The sequence below is a fragment of the Nycticebus coucang genome, chromosome 10 (assembly GCF_027406575.1).
Source record: "Nycticebus coucang isolate mNycCou1 chromosome 10, mNycCou1.pri, whole genome shotgun sequence".
NCBI classification, from domain to species: Eukaryota; Metazoa; Chordata; class Mammalia; order Primates; family Lorisidae; genus Nycticebus; species Nycticebus coucang.
The window spans coordinates 21463872-21490792 of record NC_069789.1 but is presented as its reverse complement, the minus strand read 5'-3'; the positions used below and the strand labels follow the sequence as shown (position 1 = coordinate 21490792).

At 39.7% G+C, this 26921-nt stretch overlaps 1 protein-coding gene across 9 annotated transcripts in view; it reads left to right on the top strand.

Annotated features, from left to right (window-relative positions):
• The window catches only part of LYST (lysosomal trafficking regulator), a 205892-nt gene that overhangs the window by 139660 nt on the left and 39311 nt on the right, over positions 1–26921 (top strand). For all 9 annotated transcript variants that reach the window (XM_053605218.1, XM_053605216.1, XM_053605215.1 and 6 more), the window contains 6 exons: positions 973–1125; positions 8978–9222; positions 13698–13764; positions 15115–15271; positions 18371–18511; positions 21125–21342. In XM_053605218.1, coding sequence (XP_053461193.1) covers positions 973–1125; positions 8978–9222; positions 13698–13764; positions 15115–15271; positions 18371–18511; positions 21125–21342 — 981 coding nt within the window. The remainder of the gene's footprint in view (positions 1–972; positions 1126–8977; positions 9223–13697; positions 13765–15114; positions 15272–18370; positions 18512–21124; positions 21343–26921) is intronic.

The following is a 26921-nucleotide window of genomic DNA, read 5'->3' as shown; positions in this document are numbered from 1 at the left end:
GATCCTGTCTCAAAAAAATTGCTTAGTAAAAGATTGAAAGAAGCCAACCTGAAAAGGCTACATACTGTGTGATTTTCAAACTATATGACATTCTGGAAAAGGCAAAACTATGGCGACCGTGAACAGATCAGAGGTTGCCAGGGGTTGAGGAGAGAAAAGGAGGAAAGAGGAGATGGACACAGGGGATTTTTAGGGCAGTGAGACTATCTGTACAACACTGTAATGGTGGATGCATGTCACTATGCTTTCGTCCAAACCCATGGAATATACAATGCAGAGTGAACTAAGGTCACTATAAACTTCAGGTAAGAAAAATATAGCAATATCAGTTCATCAATTGTAGTAACTGTTTCAACTAAATATAAGATTTAATAATAGGGAAACTGTGAGTGTTGTAGAGAGTTGGGGGCTGGGAAGGATATATTGAAACCCTGTACTACCTGCTCAATTTTCTATAAACCTATAACTGGTCTAAAAAATAAAATCTATTAATTTTATTAATTCCTAAATTTGATCTATTACCATTTTGAAATGTTCTACAATGGGAAGATTTCCAGGTAATCTTATCTGCCATTTTGCTACAAAAGGAAGATTTTTAAAATTTCATTCATATTTTCTTAGGCTCGGCGCCTGTAGCTCAGTGGTTAGGGCGCCAGCCATATACACTGAAACTGGCAGGTTCAAAACCAGCCCAGGCCTCCCAGACAACAATGACAACTACGATCAAAAAATAGCCGGACGTTATGGCGGGCGGCTGTAGTCCCAGCTACTTGGGAGGCTGAGGCAAGAGAATTGCTTAAGCCCAAGAGCTGGAGGTTGCTGTGAGCTGTGATGTTACAGCACTCTACCAGGGCGACATAGTGAGACTGTTTAAAAAAAATTTTTTTTTTCATTCAGATTTTTTAAAAATCTAAAATTAAAGTAATTGATATAAATTTCATGTAATATTTTTAATCTATTTCTTTGTCTTAGAGCCTTCAGGGAGAGTTAGAACCAGCATCATTTTCCTGGACATATGAAGAAATTAAAGAAGTTCATAAGCGTTGGTGGCAATTGAGAGATAATGCTGTAGAAATCTTTTTAACAAATGGCAGAACTCTCCTGTTAGCATTTGATAACACCAAGGTAAATCCAGCTTTATTAATAGATGCATATGTTTTAGTGATCATGGGCCAGTGTAACTATATTCATACTGATTATATAAAGGTTTCTGAAATCAGATGAAAATTGCCTTATTTCTTAGTCCTTGTTAAACTGAAGCATTGGTTATGTCAGGATTATTTTTACCCTCCAAAATTGTGTTAAACTCTGATTCTTCAAAATGACTGAAAAGGTTAGTTAAAACTTGCCCCGTGTTGTAGTAGAGTCCAAACCCTGTTTTGAAATCAACACTCCTCAGCTACCCTTTCTCTGCTCTCCTTTATGGAAGAATTTGGGGAAAGTTATGTCTGCTTGCTGCCTCCAGTTCTCAAATGCTCTAGTCAGACTTTCTTCTTACCATTCTGGTCAGGTTCATTGGTGAGCTCCCTGTTGCTAAATCCTTCAAGGCCATATTCCTTACTCCTTATCTTACTGGACCTATCAGCAGCATTTGACAAAGCTGAATATTCTTTCCTCCTTAAAGAAAACCTTTGGACGTTGCCTGTGGCTCAAGGAGTAGGGCGCCAGCCCCATATACTGGAGGTGGCAGGTTCAAACCTGGCCCCAGCCAAAAAAGAAAGAAAACCTTTATCACTGAGTTTCAACTTGCTTGGTGCTGGAGTAGACTCCATGTTTTTTTTTTTTATTGTTAAATCATAGCTGTGTACATTAGTGCAATCAAGGGGTACAATGTGCTGGTTTCATATACAATCTGAATTGCCATCAAACTCTTCAACGCAGCCTTCATGGTATTTTCCTAGTTATTGTATGTAGACCTTTGTATTCTGCCTTTAGTAAGTTTCACCTGTACCCATTCCAAGATGCACCATAGGTGTGGCCCCACCCATCACACTCCCTCCACCCTAACCTCCCCTCTTCCTTCCCCTTCCTTGGCCCTTTCCCCATAGTCTTGTGCTATAGTGGGTTATAGCCTTCATGTGAAAGCCACAATTTAGCTTCATAGTAGGGCTGAGGACATTGGATACTTTTTCTTCCATTCCTGAGATACTTTGCTAAGAAGAATACGTTCCAGCTCCATCCATGTAAACATGAAAGAGGTAAAGGCTCCATCTTTCTTAAGACTGCATAATATTCCATGGTATATACTTACACAATTTGCTAGTCCATTCGTGGGTTGATGGGCACTAGGGCTTCTTCCGTGACTTGGCAATTATGAATTAGGCTGCAATAAACATTCTGGTACAGATGTCTTTGTTATATTGTGATTTTTGGTCTTCTGGGTATAAACCTAGTAAAGGAATTATAGGATCGAATGGCAGGTCTATTTTTAGGTCTCTAAGTATTCTCCAAACATCCTTCCAGAAGGAACGTATTAGTGTGCATTTCCACCAGCAGTGTAGAAGTGTGCCCTTTTCTCCACATCCACACCAACATCTCTGGTTTTGGGATTTCGTTATGTGGGCTACTCTTAACTATGGTTAGGTGATATCTCAAAGTAGTTTTGATTTGCATTTCACTGGTGATTAAGGATTAAGGATGATAAGCTTTTTTTCATGTGTTTGTAGATCGTGCATCTGTCTCTTCAAGTCCCTTGCCCACCCTGAGATGGAGTCACGTGTTCTTTTCTTGCTAATACGTTTCAGTTCTCTGTGGATTCTGGTTGTTAGACCTTTATCAGAGGTATAACCTGCAAATATTTTCTCCCATACTGAGGGCTGTCTATTTGCTTTACTCACTATGTTCCTGGCTTTGCAGAAGCTTTTTAGTTTGATCGGGTCCCAGTAGTGTATTTTTGATACTGCTTCAATTGCCTGGGAAGTCGTCCTCATAAAATATTCACCCAGGCCGATTCCTTCAAGAGTTTTCCCTGCACTGTCTTCAAGTATTTTTATAGTTTCATGTCTTAAGTTTAAATCTTTTATCCAGTGAGAGTCTATCTTAGTTAATGGTGAAAGGTGTGGGTCCAGTTTCAATCTTCTACAGGTTGCCAGCCAGTTCACCCAGCACCATTTGTTAAATAGGGAATCTTTTCCCCACTGAATGTTTTTAATTGGCTTGTCAAAGATCAAATAACAGTTAAGTAGCTGGATTCATCTCTTGGTTCTCTATTCTGTTCCAGACATCTACTTCTCGGTACCATCCTGTTTTGATCACTATCGATTTATAGTACAGTCTGAGGTCTGGTAGCTTGATTCCTCCTGCTGTGTTTTTGTTGCTGAGTAATGTTTTGGCTATGCGAGGTTTTTTCTGATTCCATATAAAACAAGGTATTATTTTTTCAAGATCTTTAAAATATGACAATGGAGCTTTAATAGAAATTGCATTAAAATTATATATTGCTTTGGGTAGTATAGACATTTTAAGAATGTTGATTCTTCCCAGCCATGAGCATGGTATGTTTTTCCATTTGTTAACATCTTCAGCTGTTGCTTTTCTTAAAATTTCATAGTTCTCTTTGTAGAGATCTTTCACGTCCTTTGTTAGGTATACTCCCAAATAGTTCATCTTCTTTGGCACTACTGTGAAAGGAATATAGTCCTTGACTGTTTTTTTGGCTTGGTTATTGTTGGTATATATAAAGGCTACAGATTTATGGTTGTTGATTTTGTAGCCTGAGACATTTTGGAAGAGGTTTAGTAATATAGGTACTAGTTCTTCTTTAAAGGTTTGGTAGAATTCTGACGTAAAGCCATGTGGTCCTGGGCTTTTCTTTTTAGGGAGATTTTGTATAGTTGATGCTATTTCAGAACTTGATATAGGCCTGTTCAACATTTCCACTTCATTCTGGCTAAGTCTTGGTAGGTGGCATACTTCCAGGTATTGGTTGATTTCTTTCAGATTTTCATATTTCTGAGAGTAGAGTTTCTTGTAGTATTCGTTAAGGATTTTTTGAATTTCTGAGGGGTCTCTTGTTATTTCATCATTACCATTTCTGATTGATGAAATTAGAGATTTTACTCTTTTTATCCTTGTTAGGTTGGCCAAAGGTTTATCTATTTTATTGATCTTTTTAAAAACCAACTTTTGGATTTATTGATCTGTTGTATAATTCTTTTGTTTTCAATTTCATTTAATTCTGCTCTGATTTTGGTTATTTCTTTTCTTCTGCTGGGTTTGGGGTTGGAGTGTTCTTCCTTCTTCAGTTGCTTGAGATGTCCCATTAAGTTATTAACTTCCTCTCTTTCTGTTTTCTTGAGGAAGGCTTCCAATGCTATAAATTTCCCTCTTAGGATTGCCTTTGCAATATCCCAGAGGTTGTGATAATTCGTGTCTTGATTGTTGTTTTGTTCCAAAAATTGGGTGATTTCCTTCTTAATCTCGTCTATAACCCATCTATCCTTCAGCATAAGGTTGTTTAGCTTCCATGTTTTTGTATGGGTATGCAGGTTCCTGTTGTTATTGAGTTCGACTTTTATTCCATGATGGTCTGAGAAGATGCAAGAAATATTTTCTATTTTTTAAAATTTGCTGAGGTTAGATTTGGGGTCTAGGATGTGGTCGATTTTGAAGTATGTTCCATGGGCTGATGAGGAGAATGTGTATTCAGTTTTGTTGGTGTGAAATGTTCTGTAGATGTCTGTTAAGTCCAGATGTTGAATGGTTAAGTTTAAATCTAAAATTTTTTTGCTTAGCTTCTTTTTGGAGGATCTATCCAGCACTGCTAAAGGGGTGTTAAAATCTCCAACTACTATGGAACTTGAGGAAATCAAGTTGCTCATGTCTGTTAGAGTTTCTCTTATAAATTGAGGTGTGCTCTGGTTGGGTGCATACATATTAATAATTGAAATCTCATCAGATTGAGTATTACCTTTAACAAACATGAAGAGTCCATTGTTATCCTTCCTTATTTCGGTTGGTTTAAAGCCTATTGCGTCTGCGAATAGGATTGCAACACCTGCTTTTTTCTGCTTTCCTTTTGCCTGGAATATAGATGACCATCCCTTCACCTTGAGTCTATATCTGTCTTTTAATGTAAGATGCGATTCTTGGATGCAGTAGATGTCTGGCTTGAGTTTTTGTATCCAGTTAGCCAACCTGTGCCTCTTTAGAGGACAATTTAAACCATTCACATTAATTGAGAATATTGATAAGCCTTTTGAGACTCCATTGGACATTTTTAATCCTATTGCAACTGTGGAAGTTGGAATTTGATCAAAATTTTCTGGGTCGGTTTACTTTTGTGGTGGAGGATTATGCTGGTCTTCATGGAGGATAGGTCTGAGAATATCCTGGAGAGCTGGTTTAGTTATGGCAAATTTCTTCAACATGTGAATGTTATTGAAGTATTTAATTTCTCCATCATAAATGAAGCTCAGTTTAGCTGGGTACAGGATCCTGGGTTGAACATTATTTTGTTTTAGGAGATTAAAAGTCAATAACCATCCTCTTCCAGCTTGAAAGGTTTCAGCAGAGAGATCTGCAGTTATTCTAATATTCTTCCCCTTGTAGGTGATGGTTTTCTTTCATCTGGCTGCTTTCAGAATTTTCTCCTTCATATTAACTTTTGTGAAATTGATTATGATGTGTCTGGGGGATGTCTTATTTGAGTTGAGTCATGTTGGAGTTCTGAAACCGTCTGATATCTGAATTTCAGAATCTCTTGGCATGTCTAGAAAGTTCTCCTTCATAATCTCATGAAGAAGAAACTCTGTACCTTGTGAAGCCACTTCATCGCTTTCAGGGATCCCTATAAGACGAATATTGGTTTTCTTCAAATTATCCCAGAGCTCTCTGAGAGAGAGATCTGTTTTTGCCCTCCATTTCTCTTCCTCTTTGAGAGTTTGGGAGTGTTCAAAAGCTTTGTCTTCAATGTCAGAAATCCTTTATTCTGCTTGCTCCATTCTCTTACTGAGGGATTCTGCTGTGTTTCTCAGATCTTTGAGGGCTGCAACTTCTTGTCAAATCTTTGGTCATTTGGTCTTTGAATTCATTGAATTCTTGAGATATCTTTTGGTTTACTGTTTGGAATTCTGATTCTATCTTATTTGCTATCCAGATTCTGAATTCGATTTCTGACATCTCAGGTATTTGTTTGTGCATGGGATCTTGTGCTGTGTTTGCCCCATTGATCCTTGGGGGAGTTGATCTACTCTGATTATTCATATGGCCAGAGTTTTTCTGTTGATTTTGCCTCATGATTGTTTTTCACTGTTGCCTGTGGCCGTCCTCAGAGTTGGGGAGCTGTCTCTCCCAGGTTAGACCCCAGCGGGATCAGTCCATTGTTGCTGGATCTTTGTAGGGAGTGACCCTGTGTAGTTCCTCTGAGGCTGCCCCAGCCAGAGAGTTCTGGTTGTGGAAGCTGCTCCAGAGTGTGACACACCGGGATCCAGCAACAGGGTAGGAGGTAGTGTGCACAGTTCTGGGAGTGCCTGGTGCCCAGTGACTTTGGCACAGAGAGCCCAAGGCTCCAGCAATCTCTGGCCAGGAGAAGGGCTCTGCACAGAGGCAGGGAGGGCTCCAGAGGGCACGCAGCTACCAGCATCCCTGGCCAGACGAGTGGGCTGGTGCGGAGGCAGGGAGGGTATATGAGGGAGGATGCGGGGTTGTGCGGTTCCAGCAGGAACTCCTGGTCAGGGCATGCGGAGGTCTGGTGGGTCGTGGGTCGGGGGTCTTGGCGCATCTCTTATGGAGGGCCGGGCAGTGCCAAGCCCAGGAGTTTGAGGTTGCTATGAGCTATGACCACGGCACTCTACCCAGGGCAATAGCCTGAGGCTCCAGTGTGCCAAAACCATTCTCACTCTGCCTCTGGGGGTTAAGGCCGTAAGGCAGCTCAGTCTCCGCCTTTACGCTGCTCAGTCACTAGGTTACTAGCTCCCACCCTATCCTTGCTCTGCGACTCTGAGGGTGGAGCTTGCCGGGGCAGTTCTCTCACAATGGCTCCTTGCAGCCCATAGCCGAACACTATTAGCTCCGTCTGGCTCAGCGGCTCAGTCTGGGGCCCCAGACAATGCCCAAAGTTCTCTGCACTCCTGCTCAAGCTCTCCCCAAGGCAGTTCAACTGAGTACCAAGTCCAAGAACACTGAAACAGTTCACAAGTAAGGCCTTTCTGGTTTGCAGTCTCACTGCTGCTTGTACTTATAGCTGCTGGTGGGATTAGGTCAATTGAACACACGCAACCACTTGCCAATTTTCCACTGTTTTTGTCCTCCTCTTGGGGTCCAGAAGTCCCTTGCTGACTCCCTGTATCCTCAAAGGGATGATTGTAGGCAGTTCCCACCAGCCAGAGATGCCTGTAGTCTTATCTCCCCAGACTCACTGTGCCCAGTTGCAGGGAAGCTGTTACTCAGCCGCCATCTTGCTCCACCTCTAGAGTCCATTTTTGACAAACCATGTCTTGACTGCCAGTCCCGTCAGCTACTATTTCTTTGCTTTCTTTATAGAAAGTGTCTTGCTGCGCTTGAGGCTGTCCTCAACATAGCAGCTGAAGTGTGTTGGATTATAGTGTTCCTCTGCTCTGAACGTTCCACTCATTGCCGCATCACTCAGTTAAAGTTGAAGTCCTTCCAATAACCTAATAATGATCTGAATAATCTGGTGCCTGTCACCTCTCTGACCTCATCTTCTGCCGTCTCCCCTGCATTGTCACTACTCTATCCATGGTGACTTTCTCTTCCTTGAATATGTCAGGAACACCAAAGCTGCAGAGCCTTTGCATTTACTGCTGCCTTGATTATTTTTGCCCTTAGAAATTCAAATGTCTCTTTGCCTTACTTTTTCTAGGGTCCTTGCTCAAATGTCCCCTAGTGACACCCTCTCCCTACCCCATCCCTCTAAACATCCTTACCTCCTTTGCTTTGCTCTGTTTTTCTCTATCGGAGGACTAGCCTCCAGCATTGTCTTCCTGTCCCCCAACAGAATGTCAAGATTTTGCTTTGTTAAGTTACTATTTCTTCAACACCCTGAACACTACTAGTATGTAGGAGTTCAATGTGTATTTGTTGAATGAAGGGATCAATGCTTCTGTTTCCTTCCAGAGTTTGACTTACAGTCTGTCATAAATTCCTTCCTTGGACCTTAGTGTCAGCATTGGCAGCTTCAGTTCCAGGCTGCAGATTTAGCTTGTGAAGCAACCATGGTCCTCCCTGGTCCACGACCGAGCTGCTTGTGAAGCACCCTGTGGTCCTCCCTAGTCCATGACTCAGCTGCGTTTCCTCTTTTTTTGTCATTTACCTTTAGTTCTGTCTCTCATTATCCACATTTGTGGCTGTTCTTCTTGTGCCCAAAGCATATACCTGCTTATATATTTCAAATCTGTTTTTAGCTAAGGCTTGGCTCATCTATTTTTTTTCCACTTATTAGCAATTATCATTTAATTGTATTGGAAGAATCAATACCCTTTTTCTGTGAGAAGTTTTGTGACTCTATAAAACAGAGTTTATATGTGTTTTCAGTCAGTAGTGACAATCAAATATCCTATTTTCATGGGATATTTTATTTAGTTCTCGTGAGGTAAGTATTATCACTCCCATATTATACCTGTGGTAATGGCAGCACAAAGGGCTTAGCAGGGAAACAGATCAGATGTATCTAATTCCCGAAGGCCATGTTCTTTCTACTACACCATGTTGCATTTATTTAGGAAAAAAGCCTTTCTTTTTTCTTAATTTTATGGTATCTGTATGTAAGTGACTTTTCCATACAAACATTTTCTTTCAAGTTTCTTATTGACAGATTTCTCCAGCAGCAAAATATAGTAGTTAAGAGCCCAACCTTTGAGGGACCTGGATTTGAATTTCAGTAAAATTAACTGGGGAAAAAGTATTTTCTTGGAAGACTTTACATCGCTAACATGTTTGTAGCATCCTGGGTTCTTCAGAGAAAAGTACCAACAAGCCTAAAACTAATACGTGGTTGGCTTTTTCTCCTTCCCTGTAGGTTCGTGATGATGTGTACCACAGTATTCTCACAAATAACCTCCCTAATCTTCTGGAATATGGTAATATCACCGCTCTGACAAATTTATGGTACACAGGGCAAATTACTAATTTTGAATATTTGACCCACTTAAACAAACATGCTGGCCGATCCTTCAATGACCTCATGCAGTATCCAGTGTTCCCGTTTATACTTGCTGACTATGTCAGTGAGACACTTGACCTCAATGATCCATCAATCTACAGGTAAGTAAAGACATTGAGTTCATCCATCCATATGTTATATTTATTTTATTAAAGTTTTTATGAAAAATTTCAAGCATTCACAAAATAGAATGAATATATAATGAACCCCCATATACCCATCACCCCATTATGAATTATGAAGATTTTTTTACCAGACTTATATCATCTACTTTTTCCTCTTTATATAGGGGGACAACTTGTTATGTCCCCTCTGTTTTATACAGCATGCATCTCTTTTTAAAAAAGGACATTTTCTTACATGACAGTGTCATTATCACATCTAAGAAAATTAACAATAATTCCATGATATCTTTTAATGTCCAGTCCATTTTCAAATGTCCCCTGATTATCTCAAAAATGTCTTTTTATAATTGACTTGCTTGAATTAGGCCTGTTGTCACCTCTGGTTGCTGTATCTCTATAAACATATGTCTAGAACAGCCATTCTTTTTGTGTCTGTATTTTTTCTTATTTCATTGACTTGAAAAAGCTAAGTCATTGATCCTGTAGGATGTCCCGTTCTGTATTTTCTGATTGTTCATGTAACATTATTTAGTTTATTCCTCTAGTCTCCTAGAGACTAGAAATCAGTTTCAAAGTCTTGCTTAGATTCAGGTTCAACATTTTAGGGGCAAGAATCCTTTATAGGTGCTGATGTGAACTTTATTTTGCATTATATCAGGAGGGCTATCATATTCCACTCTAATTTTGCTCAAGGTGACTTGTAGGTTCAGACTCTCACTGAAATAGTACCTAATGCTTTGATGATTATATGATTACATTGATGATTATAATGTGAATCAATTATTTCAGTAGGGGTTTGCAAAATGGTGATTTCCTATTCTCTCATTTCTTCTACATTTATTAGAAAAAATTATACAAGGTAAACCTAGAATATTGTGTTGTGTTGGAAATCAAAGAAACTGATATAGTCTCATCAAAAGGACTCACTGACAAACATAGGATAATCTATGAATAAAAAGAATAACGATGAAATTAATTAAAATAATTCACTTGAAATAAAAAGATACATAAGGTCATAGTGATACTTTTTTAAAGGCAAAAAAACAAAGAAAAACAAAAACCATTGGTCCCATTTGAAGACACCAATTCTTCACTTTGAAATTTGGCAGTTAAAGGAACAATTCAGCATTTCCTCTGCTTTTCTTGAATTAACTTTACAGTTTAATACATATGTCAGTTTACAAAAGAGCAATGGCATATTATTTCTATTTAAAACATTTAGGCTAGAGTGCAGTGGCATCATCATAGCTCACTGCAATTTCCAGCTCCTGGGCTCAAATGATCCTACTGCCTCAGCCTCCTGAGTGGATGGGACTAAAGGTGCCCACCACCATGCCCAGCTAATTTTTCTTTCTTTCTTTTTTTTTTTTTTGTAGAAATGGAGTCTCCCTCTTGCTTAGACTGGTCTTGAATTCCTGGCCTCAAGGAGTCCTCCCACCTTGGCCTCCCAGAGTGAGCCACTACACCGGCTGATATTTAACTCTTTTATATACTGCTGGTTTAAATAGATAAAGTCTTTCTAGAAAATAATTTGATAATCATACATCCAAAGAATTCTTAAAATACGTATACTCTGTTTTAGCAATTTAGCTTCCAGGAATTTTTTCTTGGGAAATACTTGAGGGATGTGTGCTCTACTCGAAGGGTTTCCACTAGAAGTAAGTTTCTTGAGGGCAGGGGCAATATTCATCTGGTTTATTGCTTATAATGGTGCCAACTCTGCATCTGAAGATTTAGCCAAAATCTTCTCATGTCATTTCTCAAAGCAGCCAAAATTTAAGTCCTCAGCACTAGGTCTGAATAAATTATATGTTGCAGCCATTAAATAATATTGTAGTAGTGTGTATTTTAGGCATGGAAAAATGTTCTTTTTATTTAATAGGTGAATCTGCTCACACAGATGAGCAGAAGAATGTCTGGGCAAGTATATACCGAAATGTTTTGCCTGGAGTGATAATCCTGTGGCTGATTTTTAGTGTATTCTTTTTGCTCAACTATAATTTCTGATTTTTCAACCATAATCATGAACATAACTGTATCCAAAAAAAAAATCTTTTACACTATAAAAAATGACAAGAAAGGATCTTAAACATGATTTCTTAGTGGGGCACAATGGTTTACTCCTAACACTTTGGGAGAATAACACAGGAGGATCACTTGAGCCCAGGAGCTCGAAACCAGCCTGGGAAATAGTGAGACCCCCATCTCTATAAAAAATAAAAAAGCTAGCAGGCATGGCGGTACATGCCTGTCCCAGTACTCAGGAGGTTGAGGCAGGAGGATCCCTTAAGCCCAGGAGTTGGAGGCTTATATGGGCTGACCACTGCACTCACTGCAGCCCAGGCAACAGAGTAAGACCTTCCCTCAAAAAACAAATTTTTTTTCTTTTTTTAGTTGTTGATTTGTATCTATTCTATAAAACTATTTGTATTTTTTAACAAAGTTTTTATGATTAAAAGTCTCAAAAACAAAATTATTACATTTGATATCACTAATTTTAGTATCCCCAGGAAATAATAATTGGTCAAAAAAATGCATGTATCAACATGTAGCTCAGTAGACCTGGTTACTTATGGAAATGTGGGCCAATCTTGCTATTGGTCTAGTTGAAATCCAGGCGTCCGATCTCTGTGTCAGACCAGATGGTTCCTCAGCCAGAAGAGCCTGCCTTTCCTTGTCAGATTTCTTTCTCTTGTTCTTTCAAGTGCACACAGGGACATCACTTGATTCTGTAGCTTTCAAGAGTGAGGATTCATTCCTTGAGTTTTCTTGCCTCGAGGAATGGTGTTGTGTTGGGTGAGTTCACTCTGGATGCCAGTGCTGATGCTGACACCTTCATGAACGTGCACTCACGGTCCACTGTGCCCAGTGCTGACGCTGACGCCTTCATGGACGTGCACTCATGGTCCACTGTACCCAGTGCTGTCACCAGTGCTGACGCTGACACCTTCATGGACTTGCACTCATGGTCCACTGTGCCCAGTGCTGTCACCGGTGCTGACGCTGACACCTTCATGGACGTGCACTCATGGTCCACTGTACCCAGTGCTGTCACCGGTGCTGACGCTGACGACCTTCATGGACGTGCACTCATGGTCCACTGTGCCCAGTGCTGTCACCGGTGCTGACGCTGACACCTTCATGGACGTGCACTCATGGTCCACTGTGCCCAGTGCTGTCACCGGTGCTGACGCTGACACCTTCGTGGACGTGCACTTACGGTCCACTGTGCCCAGTGCTGTCACTGGTGCTGACGCTGACACCTTCATGGACGTGCACTCATGGTCCATTGTGCCCAGTGCTGTCACCAGTGCTGACGCTGACACCTTCATGGACGTGCACTCATGGTCCACTGTGCCCAGTGCTGTCACCGGTGCTGACGCTGACACCTTCGTGGACGTGCACTTACGGTCCACTGTGCCCAGTGCTGTCACTGGTGCTGACGCTGACACCTTCATGGACATGCACTCTTGGTCCACTGTGCCCAGTGCCGTCACCGGGGCTGATGCTGACACCTTCGTGGACGTGCACTCACGGTCCACTGTGCCCAGTGCCGTCACTGGTGCTGACGCTGACACCTTCGTGGACGTGCACTCACGGTCCACTGTGCCCAGTGCTGTCACTGGTGCTGATGCTGACACCTTCATGGACGTGCACTCTTGGTCCACTGTGCCCAGTGCCATCACCGGGGCTGATGCTGACACCTTCGTGGACGTGCACTCACGGTCCACTGTGCCCAGTGCCGTCACCGGTGCTGACGCCGACACCTTCATGGATGTGCACTCACGGTCCACTGTGCCCAGTGCTGTCACTGGTGCTGATGCTGACACCTTCATGGACGTGCACTCACGGTCCACTGTGCCCAGTGCCGTCACCCGTGGTGACGCTGACACCTTCATGGCCGTGCACTCATTGTCCACTGTGCCCAGTGCTGTCCCTCGGTGTCTCCTAATGAGACAGCAGCACCCTCCCAATCTCCACTGGTCGTTTTAAGCATGTGTTGTTCCTTCAGTTTTTACTAACGAGGCTAATAATGACATAGCATGCTCCTATGATTATAACTTCTTTCCTTCACTCTGCGCACTCCATCTAACTGGATGTAGAGTCAGCAGTGGGGACAAGAATTTCAGGGTATGGAGGACTCAGCTTCCACAGGCAGCATCTGTTACAATTACAGAGGAAACTACAGAAGTAAGGCGAGGAGGGATAGCAGGGCTCTGCCTCTTCTTGTTTATGTTACTTGCAAGTCAGCAAGTAAGACTAGTATGAATCTTCCTTACTAGTTCATGAAATTGTAATTTTGAATGGTGACTGTTAGTTGCAAAGCAACATGCATAAGCAGTAAACTAAATGCTGAGCATCTTTGGATTGTATATTTACTCACAGGCTGCACATGTAGGCAGCGTAATCTTGACAATGTCAAAATATTTCATTTTTTTTATCCTTTGCAGGAATCTCTCTAAGCCTATAGCTGTGCAGTATAAGGAAAAAGAAGATCGTTATGTGGACACATACAAGGTAGCTTTTACTCATACTTTGATAAATGAAAAATGGAGCTTTGCTTATAGACTTGTATTTTACCTAATTTTAAATTTTTAGTGTTATTTGCTTTCTTACACTTCAATTGACAGATAACTAGAGATCATTATGTGAAATTAAATATCATCTTCTGTCTTAATTCTCTGAAAACACTTGCCCAGAAAAGAATACATTTATTTTAGCATAAATTGAAAACTAATAATTCATTTTTTATTCAAATTATACGTTTTATCCCTTATAAAAGTCCCAAATCCAGGGATCTGCTGTTCATATCCCTAGAATGATGTATATGACAATATTAATATATTTATCACGTACTATAGCCATTAGCCATGTTTCAAGAAGTTATGTATTGGTTTGCTAAACAAATTTGCCAGATCTTAACATTTTTAAATAGAAATTAATTAATTCTTTCTATGAAATTAGTATCAATAGAATTCTATTGGAAATTAAAAAAAAAAAACTCAATAGCTACCACACATTGCATTCTTCACAACAGTATCAAGACAGGAGCACTGAAGCAGTTTTCTCATATTCACATTATTTTATGTCACAGTTCCAGAAACATCCTTCTCGGCATTTTATGACTGTCAGAATTTAATTCTTTTAGCAGTCGGAAATGGAACTTTGCTGTGGGAATCAAGAAGTGACTCATGAAAATTCACTGCCCCTGATTCTGTTATCAGAGCCAGACAGAAGCTCTGGGATTTGGGACTAGTGACAGTAAATGTTTAGATGAGCTTCCTGCTTTATGATGGGAAGATAGGAGTAGTGAAAACCCATCATATTCCTTTTTTTATCTCTTTGCAATTATGCCACAAAACAGCCATAAAGTATAATATTAATACCAATATGTGGCACAGATTTTACATTTCTATTGTGTTTCCAATTCTAGAGAAGCACTTCTCCACATAACATAGCATTACATCTTGAAACTCTTTTTTAAAATGCAAATGTCTCTAGGGATCAAAGCAGCTCTCACATTGTGAGTGCTTGATCAGCTTAGACATTGTGAGCCATTGCTTGGGAGGCAGGTGCTGGGAGTGAGGATGCAGAACAGGTAGGTTTCCCACGAAGGAATGAGAAAGTGCAGGTGCAAAATGTGAGATGCTTCTCTGGTGTTCTGTTCACGGTGGGGCACAAAGAGGAGGCTCCCAGGCACTCAAGGAGGCTGCGGCCTCCAGGCCCAAGTGGGAGGGCATCCAGGTGGTGGAGAATGGTATCAAAGGGGTGGGAGAGAAGGACGGAGGAAAAAACAACGCGATGCTTTCCTAGCAGTGCCTGGAGCCCACAGTCATACATTCTTTCCAATTTCACTGTTTCCTTCAGTACTTGGAGGAAGAGTATCGCAAAGGAGCCAGGGAAGATGACCCCATGCCTCCTGTGCAGCCCTATCACTACGGCTCCCACTATTCCAACAGCGGCACCGTGCTTCACTTCCTGGTTAGGATGCCTCCTTTCACTAAGATGTTTTTAGCCTATCAAGGTAAGGATTGCTTTTATAGCCACCTGCAAAGTCGTGCTGGATCATCAGAAGAAAAAAAAATTGGCTTTTTAAGAATTATTGAGACTAATCAAACCCCACAGGAAGAAGAAGTCTATTTATTCCTTCACCAAAACGTAGTCATCTTACTAATGTCTCAATTTTTAGCTTCATATTAAGCATGTCTGTGTTTATAAAAATGCAATTCACTTTTTAAAAAGTAAAATGTAACTCATAAACCATAAAATTTAATCTTTTAAAGTATATTGAACTCACTTTTAAAGACATCCAACCTAATAATTATTTCAAATCTTGTAAGTAACATTTGGAGCCTATGTATATTATTTGTACACAGGTACATTATTATAGTTTATTATTAGGGAATACGTTATCATAGTTTATCATAGGAGAGTACGTTATTATAGTTCATTGTAACCTCTATGTCTATTAGGAGAGCTACACTGGCACCTTCACTGTAGTAGCTTTCTAGTTAATAATCTTCTACTTTAGCATTTTAAATAGCAGGCTGCAGGCCTAGATGACTTAGGAGTGAATTTCCTGACTTGTGTGCAAATACGGATATGTTCACCTGTTAGTTTCTAATGAGAACGGCAATATTAGGTCTATAGGTTTCTCATGGTGCTCAGAATCCTTTGTGGAATCATTATCCATTCATTCACTCAACCCATTATGAACTTCTTTATATTTTTACTTATATATGACCTCTTGGAAGAATGGATTTGGTCTACAAAAGGGCCTTTCTTGTATTTGTCCCTCTGTAGGTAAACAGAAGAAATGTTCCACATGACAGCTGTTCAAATATTTGAAGGTTGTCAGCCTTCACCTCTTTTCCCTCTTAGTCTTATTTTTCCCCTGGTTAATTATCCTTGGTTAATTTGACATTAGGTGGAGAGCCTTCTATGCATGTGGTCCTCCCCCAGCTTTAGCAAGGAATACCAAAAAATGAGTAGGACAGTTACACTTAAGAAAGAGTTTTAAGGGCTGCGCCTGTGCCTCAAGGAGTAGGGCGCCAGTCCCATATGCTGGAGGTGGCGGGTTCAAACCCAGCCCCGGCCAAAAACCACAAAAAAAAAAAAAAAAAAAGAAAGAGTTTTAAAAACTAATGTTTATAAACAATTTTTGTTTACTATGGTTTCCAAGCCTGTCACTGTTCTGAAGATCTTTCTGAATGGGTTTTTGTGACTGCCCTTATTAAAAAATGGCAGGCAGAATAAAAAAGGATATTTCAGATGTGGTTTGGGACCACTGCAGTGTTTGACAGAACTGTTGCCTTCCTCCAAGACTATATTTCTTTTAATGTATCCTAACAATCTAAAAACTCACAATCAACTAAAATATATCAATATTTTTCACATAGTACTCTTATAAACATGCTCATATGGTAATATTATGTTTTCTTCATTGTGTATTTATGAATGTATATATTTAAAACCCTCAATCCCCATTCATTTTTATCTCATCGTTGGCTTTTGGATTTATATCTTGACTTGCCAGGTTAGTACTGCGATTCTCAGCCTTGGCACTGTTGCCATTCATGCTGTAGACCCTTCGTCTTGGGGGCTTCCCTGTGCACTGCAGGATGTTTAGCAGCATCCTGGCCTCTCCCCACTAATGCCAGTGACACCACCACCACCCCCATCCCAGTTGCGAAAATTAAAAATGTTTCCAGACATTGTCAAATAATGCCTGGAGGGTCAAAGGGCTGCTGGTTGAGAACCACTGGTTTACTATATGCATATTCTAGATCAGAGGAATTTATAGCAATACTTTTTAAAAAAAGTTTAGGAAGCTACAGAGAATCTTAAAAATCTGAGCAGAACCTGAGTGCGCTTCTCTTGTTCCACAGTTTCTTAGTCTCAGCTCTAGACATTGTGACCCCAATATAATAGCCTTAAGGAATTGCCTTAATTTTTCTGAAATTGAGATTGATAACTTTTTCTAAGTGAGTTAGTATTTTTTTAAATGGCCCCTCTTACTTTCGGAGAAAAATAAATATTATGAACCATATTTTTTCCTAGATTTTATTTAGTGGTCAGCCAATTCTAATCAACTTAATAGATGAAAAAGTGATGAAAGTAACAGAAAATGTTGTTCAGCGCAGCAATTAAGACTCAGAGAAGAAACTTATGTCTTTTTGGAATTGTGCTTTGCTTGAGGCTGAGATTACTTTGTGATAGTCTCCAATTTAAAGGATGTGTTCAAATTTCAGCAAATTCAGAAGAGTTTTAGGTTATGAAACATGGTTTCTAAGAAAGTCTGATCATTGTTGATAGAAAAGAGAGTCCAAATTAAATTCTTAATTTGATTATTAATAGTTTACACTAGAAAAAAATGTTTAAAGAGTGACTATGTTCAGTTTTATTTTCCTTCATAGGGAGTTAGAATGTCTAGCTCAGAGTCAGGACATCTGAAGAGCAATGTCCAGTATGTGCTACAGATACCCAAAAAAGAAAAGGAGGAAAAATAAGTCTTAACAGTTAGAAATGAAGGAATTGTTTTGTTTCCTGATGAAGAAAAATCTATTTACATACTTGAACTTTAATTTTCCTCTTCATTATTCATTCATTCAATAAATAAATCATTTTTTATTGAGTACCCATGTGCTAGGTGTGGGTGACCCCCCAACCCCACCCCCAGCCCCTGCTTTTGTGGAACTTTCAATCTACTTGGGTAGACAGAAGGTAATCAGCTAAACAAATAAGCGATATGAATTCATCTAGTTATACATATTATGAAAGCATAATACAAATGAAAAATAGTGTAATATAGCAAATTATTTATAGAAATATTTATTTTCAAGAATATGAATAACATCTTTTAAACTATGAGCAAACAAAATGCATATCTTTTTAAATTTTTTATGAATATTTTTTCATCTTCCATATTTTTATTTATTTTTTTTAATTTTTTAATTTTTTTTATTGTTGGGGATTCATTGAGGGCACAAGAAACCAAGTTACACAGATTGCACAAAATGTGCATCTTAATCTTTCTGAAGTAGCAAAAGTAAATTAATTATAACAGGCCTCAAATAAAATTAAGTCTTTGTGTCTTAATTGTATTATTTGTGTTTCTTTATAGATCAAAGTTTTGACATTCCAGACAGAACTTTTCATTCTACAAACACAACTTGGCGCCTCTCATCTTTTGAATCTATGACTGATGTGAAAGAGCTTATCCCAGAGTTTTTCTATCTTCCAGAGTTCTTAGTCAACCGTGAAGGTATAGCAATAAATTATTTCTAATTTGTATTTCTGAGGGTTTGTTGTTATTTTATAATTTTCCAAAAATAAAATAGCTTTCTTAAGTTCTAAAATTTGAAGCCTCAAATAAAAGAAATTCCTATATTTATCAAGTATATAAGTTTATTTTCAAATGAGCTTGAGGATATTAAGTATTTTATGGGACTAAATGTATTTGAAAGAGTGTTAGCTATTAAAATTATAAACATGTTTTAATTTTGTTATAGAAATTGCTTTATTTTAATATGAAGGTTGAAATATATTCATTAAAAATAAGTATGAATTTATTAAAAGCAAATGTAAACCATAATCTCAGTTATTTTATGAAGAATGACAGAAATAAACATAAACTACTCTAATCAGAACTAAGCACTAAAAGGAATACTAGAACAAAAACAAATATTCTGTGATGTGAATTACCAATAATCTTGGCCAACTTTACCTGTTCTTAAACAGAAGATCATTTAACACTTTAAGGGGTGTCTTTTTGTCATTTTTCTATATTGCTTAGTTCCATATTTTTATGTGGCCCTTAGGAACATATTCAAATTTAGAATTAAATCTTTAGGAGAGTTGGTGTTGAGCAAATTACTTTAGCATTTTGTTTTATAATAACTAGCCTCTTGGGGTTTTTTGAGAATCATTAATAAATCCATACAGCTGGTTACCCCAGAATATGTTCTATAGCGTTGCCCAAGCGAGCAATGCCTCCGTCAAATATCAGCAATTTAGGGAATTTACCTTGTGGCTTTCGATTTGAGACTCAGATTTACTGCGTAGTTTCACTGTCTATGAAAATAATGGATAGTGTCTGTGGCTATTTAACAAACTAACTCCCAACACTTAGTGGCTTAAAACAATAATAAATGTATTATATGTAGTTTTTGTAGGTCAGAAATTCAAGAACAGCTCAGTCAGGTGGTTACGGCCCAAGGTCTCTCATGTGTTTGCATTCAGATTGGCTGGAGCTGGAACAGGCAGGAGATGGGGCGGCAGGCAGCCGGCAGACGCTGCTCTCCTCCGTGCAGTATCAGTGCTTTTCCACTCGGTCTACCCAGATAGGCTAGGTGGGGCTTCCTCGCCGCGTGGCTGCCTGGATAGCTTACCTGGCAACTCAGTTCTCAGGTGAGGGTCCGGACAGAGACAAGCGAAGCTCCCTGGCTTTCCCCCCACCCCGAGCCACGACAATCACACAGCGTCACTTCCACTGCACTCTATTCAATGAGGAAATCACAAGAACCTGCCCAGATTTAAAAGGAAGGAGATTTGCCAGGTGATGGGGAGCAGCAAGGTTCTGGAAAAGTATGCACGACAGGAAATGTAGCCATTTTTGGAAAATACCATTTCTGCAGCATATATCATATCCTTTCCTATCAACATTCTTCTTGGCCTCTCACTATATCTCAGTGACCTGCTCTGGGTGAGGAATATCTGCCTCTGTGAAATGTCCCCAGAACACCTGAAAGTTGGAGATGATTTAGTTTGTAGAAACCCCCTACTGCCCAGCCCTTCCCCAGCCTAACCCTTAGGTGCCTCCTTTACTGGTGGTTAAATGGACAAGTTTCTGCTACTGCCTATCCCGAAACTGCGCACAGAGAATTCTGCAGGTCCTTCGCCCGTCCAGTCGGTCTTACATCAGTCCTGGTGCTCTAAACAATGACTACTGAGTTTTTCAAGATGCCCCGCCCCCACCCCATGTTAATTTTGTGTAAGTCCTTGATTTATATTCCACTTCATGTCATTTCAAAATACTTCCAGTTTGCTGAAGATACTTCTTTTTTCACAAGATCAAAAAATAGATAGTACCTTTATTTTTATATGGAACTTACATAGCTTTTAAAAGATCCTTTTTCATTTTCATTCTATTATGGTCTTTAGTACACCATAAAATGTAGTATGGCAAATCATTCCTATTCAAAGGTAACATTTCTTTTAGGACAATTTTTTGAAATAAACACTTGTGATATTTTTGTTTATTCTAGTAGACTAATGAGACAATTAGATATTGGCTCATTCACATCACAGAAGAACCCTCTTATTCTGTGTGTCTACAGGAGGGTTCGACCTACATACCTACCATAAAATTAACAGACTGTGACAATTCATTCTAGGAAATGTATACTTTATATTAGTTAAGTTCTTAACCTACAAAATACTAATGTATAATAAATATAAATAATCTTGAATTTATTACACTATTAATAGTGATAATTCAGAAATGTTTATACAAAGCCTTTGCTTGATTTTAATCAGGTTTATGGATGACTAGATATTGAAGCACTTGTGTTTGAAGATTTGATAAGTGGGAATATTTGATTGACTAGGCAGTGGCTTTCTGCTTTACCTTCAATATGTTAAGAAATAGTAGAAAAGCTCTCAAGTTTAATTAGGATAAGATTAATTTATGTAGCCCTACTAATAAATAAGTAAGTAATGAGCAATGATTTTTCTTATTTAAAAGGTAAATCCTCTTTGCTATTTTTTTTTCCCTGGTTGTAGAGACAACCAGCTGTTCACTTGAATTCTTAAGAGCTGCTCTGTGGGTCAAAGGAAATGTGCTTTTGGAAAGATTAACATTAACCTTCACCTTTAGGTTTTGATTTTGGTGTGCGGCAGAATGGGGAGCGCGTCAATCATGTCAACCTCCCCCCGTGGGCACGCAACGACCCTCGTCTTTTTATCCTCATCCATCGGCAGGCTCTAGAGTCTGACTACGTGTCTCAGAACATCTGTCAGTGGATTGACTTAGTGTTTGGGTACAAGCAAAAGGGGAAAGCTTCTGTTCAAGCCATCAATGTTTTTCATCCTGCCGTAAGTGACTCTTTTAAAATAACCTACATTTTTATAAGATAGAATCTGAATATTTTAAGGTTAGCTCTTAGACAATTCCTTTAAATACCCAAGTTATCAAAGAGAGTTGGCAATAACATCAAAATGTTGCCCAATATTTTTCAGATTTTATATTTTGTCTCTTTAAAAATAAGTTACTACGAGGCTTGGCACCTATAGCTCAGCAGCTAGGGCACCAGTCACATACACAGGAGCTGGTAGGTTCAAACCTAGCCCGGGCCTGCCAAACAACAATGATGACTACAACAAAGAAAATAGCTGGGCATGGTAGTGGGCACCTGTAATCCCAGCTACTTGGGAGGCTGAGGCAAGAGAATCATTTAATCCCAAAGAGTTTGAGGTTGCTGTGAGCTGTGACGCCTCGGCACTCTACCAAGGACGACAAAGTGAGACTCTGTCTCAAAAAAAAAAAAAAGTACTGTCTATGTCAGTGGTTCTCCAAAACCACCCAGGTTTGGTGACTCACGAGGCAGACTTAAGGATTCAGCAGCTCAGGTTTATTACGGTGAATAATACACAGGACCTAGGGGCAAAGTCTGGGAAAAGCCAGGCACAGACTTCCCAGAGTTTCCTCCTGGTGAATCCCAAAGATGTCAGAAACCTGGGGCCCGGCTTTCTCCTGGGGCTATTTATGTCGGCACCCTGTGCTTTGCACGTACTGAAGTTCCAGGCTCTCAAAAGAAGAGCAGGTGTTCAGCATAAACCCCAGCATTTGTATGTATAGCTTAGGCAGAAGTCACTCTTATCAGTCAGGGAACGGTGGGAACTCTTCTGAAATCCAGGTTCCCAGACACCAGCCACAGGCTGACCTTGGAAGCACGCCTTTCCAAGGAGAACAGTCAACCTTGCTATGAGAACTCTTTTTAGTGCACTATTCTACATACATGTTATAGTTTTAAATGGCATTATTTTTCTTTACTTCAGAAAAAGTACTTGCTCCTTGTTAGAAAAACATATAAAATATCGTCTAGGAAAAGGAAGAAATTAAAAAAATCAACTTTGATATCACCATCCAGAGATAAATATTGAAACCACCTTTCAGACTTTCTTCTATACAAATATGTCATTCCATTTATATAACAATAATACTAATACTATTTGGCAACCTTTGTCTCTCCTTCAACAAGGTAGTCTTAAACTTATTCGAATCATTAGATCATTCTACATGGTTTTTAATGACAGCTTCCTACAGGTTGAGCATCCCCAATCCAGAAACGCAAAATGCAAAACCCAAAATGCTCCTAAATCAGAAACTTTCTGAACAAGGACGTGATGCCAAAAGGAAAGGCTCATGGGAGTGTTTCTGATTTCAGGTTTTCATCGGGAGGCTGCCCTGGTAAGTATATAATCCAAAAATTCCCAAATCCAGAAAACTCAAAAATCAGAAACACTTCTAGTACAGCATTTCGGATAAGGGATACTCAACCTGTATTCTAAAGTGTTATTTAACCAGTTCTCTATTTTCAGATATTTATTTAGGATTTTTTTGCTTTTAAAATGAATATTCCTGAGGTTTTTTCTTTATATACATCTTCATTTCCTGAGGTTTTTTTCTTTATATACATCTTCATTTCCTTAAGATAAATTCCTAGAAGTAGAATTGTTGTACTTTCATACATACTTTTTGATATTGTTAAGCAGACTAAATTAAAAAAAAATTATCTTGGTGGGGCCTTTGCTCAGTGGTTAGGGTGCTGGCCACATACAGGGAGGCTGGTGGGTTCGAACCCCACCCAGGCCTGCTAAAACAATGACAATTGCAACAACAACAAAAGAAATAGCCGGGCGTTGTGGCAGGTGCCTATGGTCCCAGCTACTTGGGAGGCTGAGGCAAGAGAATCACTTAAGCCCAAGAGTTTGAGATTCCTGTGAGCTGTAATGCCACAGCACTCTACCCAGGGCGACAGCTTGAGATTCTGTATTGGGGGGGGGGGGGATATATATATATATACATATATATCTGTTCAAGAAACATTTATTTTGTTCGACTCTGGAATGAAAAGGTAAATAAGACCCAAATAGGCTGAGTAGGGTTAAGAGTAAGTAGGGTGGATGTTTCTGTCTGGATGTGGTGGTAGAGTCTGAATGAGGCCTCTAAAGGGAAACTCCTCATGAAGCAGGAGGTAAAGAAGCAAATTCTGAGGAGAAAGCTATTTCCTGGTACTGCCTAGGAGCCAAGTACGACAGATTACCTGCTAATCCACTGCATAAGAAATTTAACCTCGGCTCAGCGCCCGTGGCTCAAGCTGCTAAAGCACCAGCCACATACACCTGAGCTGGCGGGTTCGAATCCAGCCCGGGCCTGCCAAACAACAATGATGGCTACGACCAAAAAATAGCCGCGCATTGTGGTGGGCGCCTGTGGTCCCAGCTACCTGGGAGATGGAGGCAGGAGAATCGCTTGAGCCCAGGAATTAGAGGTTGCTCTGAGCTGTGATGCCACAGCACTCTACCCAAGGCCACAGCTTGAGACTCTGTCTCCAAAAAAAAAAAAGAAAGAAATTTAACCTCTTTGTTTTCTTAACTTTAAAATTAAGAGGTAAAATTAGATTGATTTTGGATTTCCCTACCAGCTGTAATTCTCTGTGTACATTACAACAAATCTACAAGTATTTATAACAAATATGACTAAAATGTACACACAGATCCTACAGTAAAACACTCCATATCTGAACTTATTTATGCCATGATCCACTCCCAAAAAGAAGTTTTAAAATAAAAATTTCTTTAGTCCATTTTGCTCCATTATTATTTTAAGAGATTTACAGTCTAGGAGAGAGAGTAAGACAGGTTTCCTGATGACTCTAAGATAAATGCTATGGGAAATATTTTTTTTTTCTTTTTTTTATTTGAGACAATTTCATTCTGTCACCCTTGGTAGAGTGCTGTGGCGTCATAGCTCCCAGCAGCCTCAAACTCTTGGGCTCAAGTGACCCTCCTGTCTCAGCCTCCCAAGTAGCTGGGACTACAAGCGCCCACCACAACACCAGGCTAGTTTTTCTATTTTAGTAGAGACGGGGTTCTCACTCTTGCTCAGACTGGTCTTGAACTGCTGAGTGAAGGGATTCTCTCACCTCAGCTACCCAGAGTGCTAGGATTACAGGCGTGAGCCCCCGTGCCCAGCCAGAAAGTTTATTTTTTAAAAAGGAGAATAATACAGGTTAATTGGTGAATGATAATTTTTGCATAACAGTAGCAAATAGGGGAGGAAAAGTATCTTTTCCTTAGACCCATCTTAGGTTCATGGGCTGGAGCCTCTGAAAAAATAACAACAACAAAATAGATTAACAAGAAAAAAATGTACCAATTTATTTAATGTAAGTTTTATGTGAGACAGGAGGCTTTGTAAGGAAATAAAGACCCTAAAAAGTGGCTAACCCACTTGTTTTTATGACAGAGTTAATGAAGACTGAAAAGTTGTGCAGAAATATGATAGGACCAATCTGGGTGGGCTGAGGGTGATAAAATGAGGGAAATCGTAAGACCTTTTGTGTCCTTTTGTCATCAGAAATGGGGCTGCTCCTTATCTATGGGTGTAGGGAAGGCCCTTCCCCTGTGAGGTTATCATGACCTGCTTGAGGGAACGGGCATAAAGTCCTTCCTGCATGCGCTGTTCAGCAAATTCCTTCAGCTTAAAGTAGTTCCACCAAATACAAAATAAAGGCAAGACTTCAGGTGTAATTATTCAGCTTCATTTACATTTGATCCTAAAATGTGATTTTTAAAGCAGTTTGGAATTTTGACACTAACCTCAGTATACCCTGTTCCCACCATCTTGCATCATCTTTTCAGTTATTCTCATATAAAATTTACATTAAAAGTATCAAAAGACTAAAATATACAAGGTAATTTTCATCTGAATGGAATTTTCACTAATTCTTTAGGGTAAAACAAAGTGTAGTGATTAAGTGCACAGCCTCTGAATTAAGAATTAAGTTCAGACTGTTGGCTCCGTCTGGCTCAGCGGCTCAGACTGGGGCCCTAGACAACAGCCAAGGTTCTCCGCCCTCCCGCTCAGGCCCTCCCCAAGGCAGTTCAACTCATTGCCAAGTCCAAGGACACCAAAACAGTTCACAGAAGAGGTAGTTTCGGGCGGAGCAAGATGGCAGCCGAGTAACAGCTTCCTTGCATCTGGGCACCGTGAGTCTGGGGATATAGGACTCCAGGCATCTCTGGCTGGTGGGATCTGCCTATCATCACCCCTGAGAGGATACAGGGAGTCAACGAGAGACTTCTGGACCCCAAGAGGAGGACTAAAACAGTGGAAAACCGGCAAATGGTCACGTGTGTTCAATCCGTCTAAACCCACCTGCAACTTCCACAGGCACGAGAACTTAAAGAGCAAGAGGAAGTGAAAGGAAAATTAGGGCAAGGAAACAGATAAAAGAAATCACCCATGAGGAAGAATCAGCAGAAAACTCCAGGCAACATGAAGAACCAGTCCAGAACAACCCCACCAAGGGACCACGAGGTAGCTACTGCAGAGGATTCCACCTATACAGAAATGGTAGGAATGACAGAAAGGGAATTTAGAATACACATGTTGAAAACAAGGAAAGAAATGATGGAAACAATGAAGGAAACTGCTAATAAAGTGGAAAATAACCAAAAGGAAATCCAAAAACAGAATCAAATCAGAGATGAACGATATGAAGAATATAAAAAGGATATAGCAGAGCTGAAGGAAATGAAACAGTCAATCAGGGAAGTTAAAGATGCAATGGAAAGTATCAGCAACAGGTTAGACCATGCAGAAGAAAGAATTTCAGAGGTAGAAGACAAAGTTTTTGAGATAACTCAGATAGTAAAAGAGGCAGAAAAGAAGAGAGAGAAAGCAGAACGTTCACTGTCAGAATTATGGGACTTTATGAAGCGTTCCAACATACGAGTTATAGGAATTCCAGAAGGGGAAGAAGAATGCCCCAGAGGAATGGAAGCCATACTAGAGAATATTATAAAAGAAAATGTCCCAAATATCACCAAAGATTCTGACACACTGCTTTCAGAGGGATATCGGACCCCAGGTCGCCTCAACTCTAACCGAGCTTCTCCAAGACACATTGTGATGAACCTGTCCAAAGTCAAGACAAAAGAAAAGATTCTGCAAGCTGCCAGGAGTAAGCGCCAGTTGACCTACAGGGGCAAATCCATCAGAGTGACCGCAGACTTCTCTAATGAAACTTTCCAAGCAAGAAGACAATGGTCATCTACCTTTAATCTACTTAAACAGAACAATTTCCAGCCCACAATTCTGTACCCTGCTAAGCTAAGCTTCAAAATTGACGGGGAAATCAAATCATTTACGGATATACAAACATTGAGGAAATTCGCCACAACAAGACCAGCTCTACAGGAAATACTTCAACCTGTTCTGCACACTGACCACCACAATGGATCAGCAGCAAAGTAAGAACTCAGAAATTAAAGGACAGAACCTAACCTCCACACTGATGCAAAAGATAAAACTAAGCAATGGACTCTCACAAAATAAGATGAATAGAATACCACCACACTTATCAGTTATCTCAATAAATGTTAAT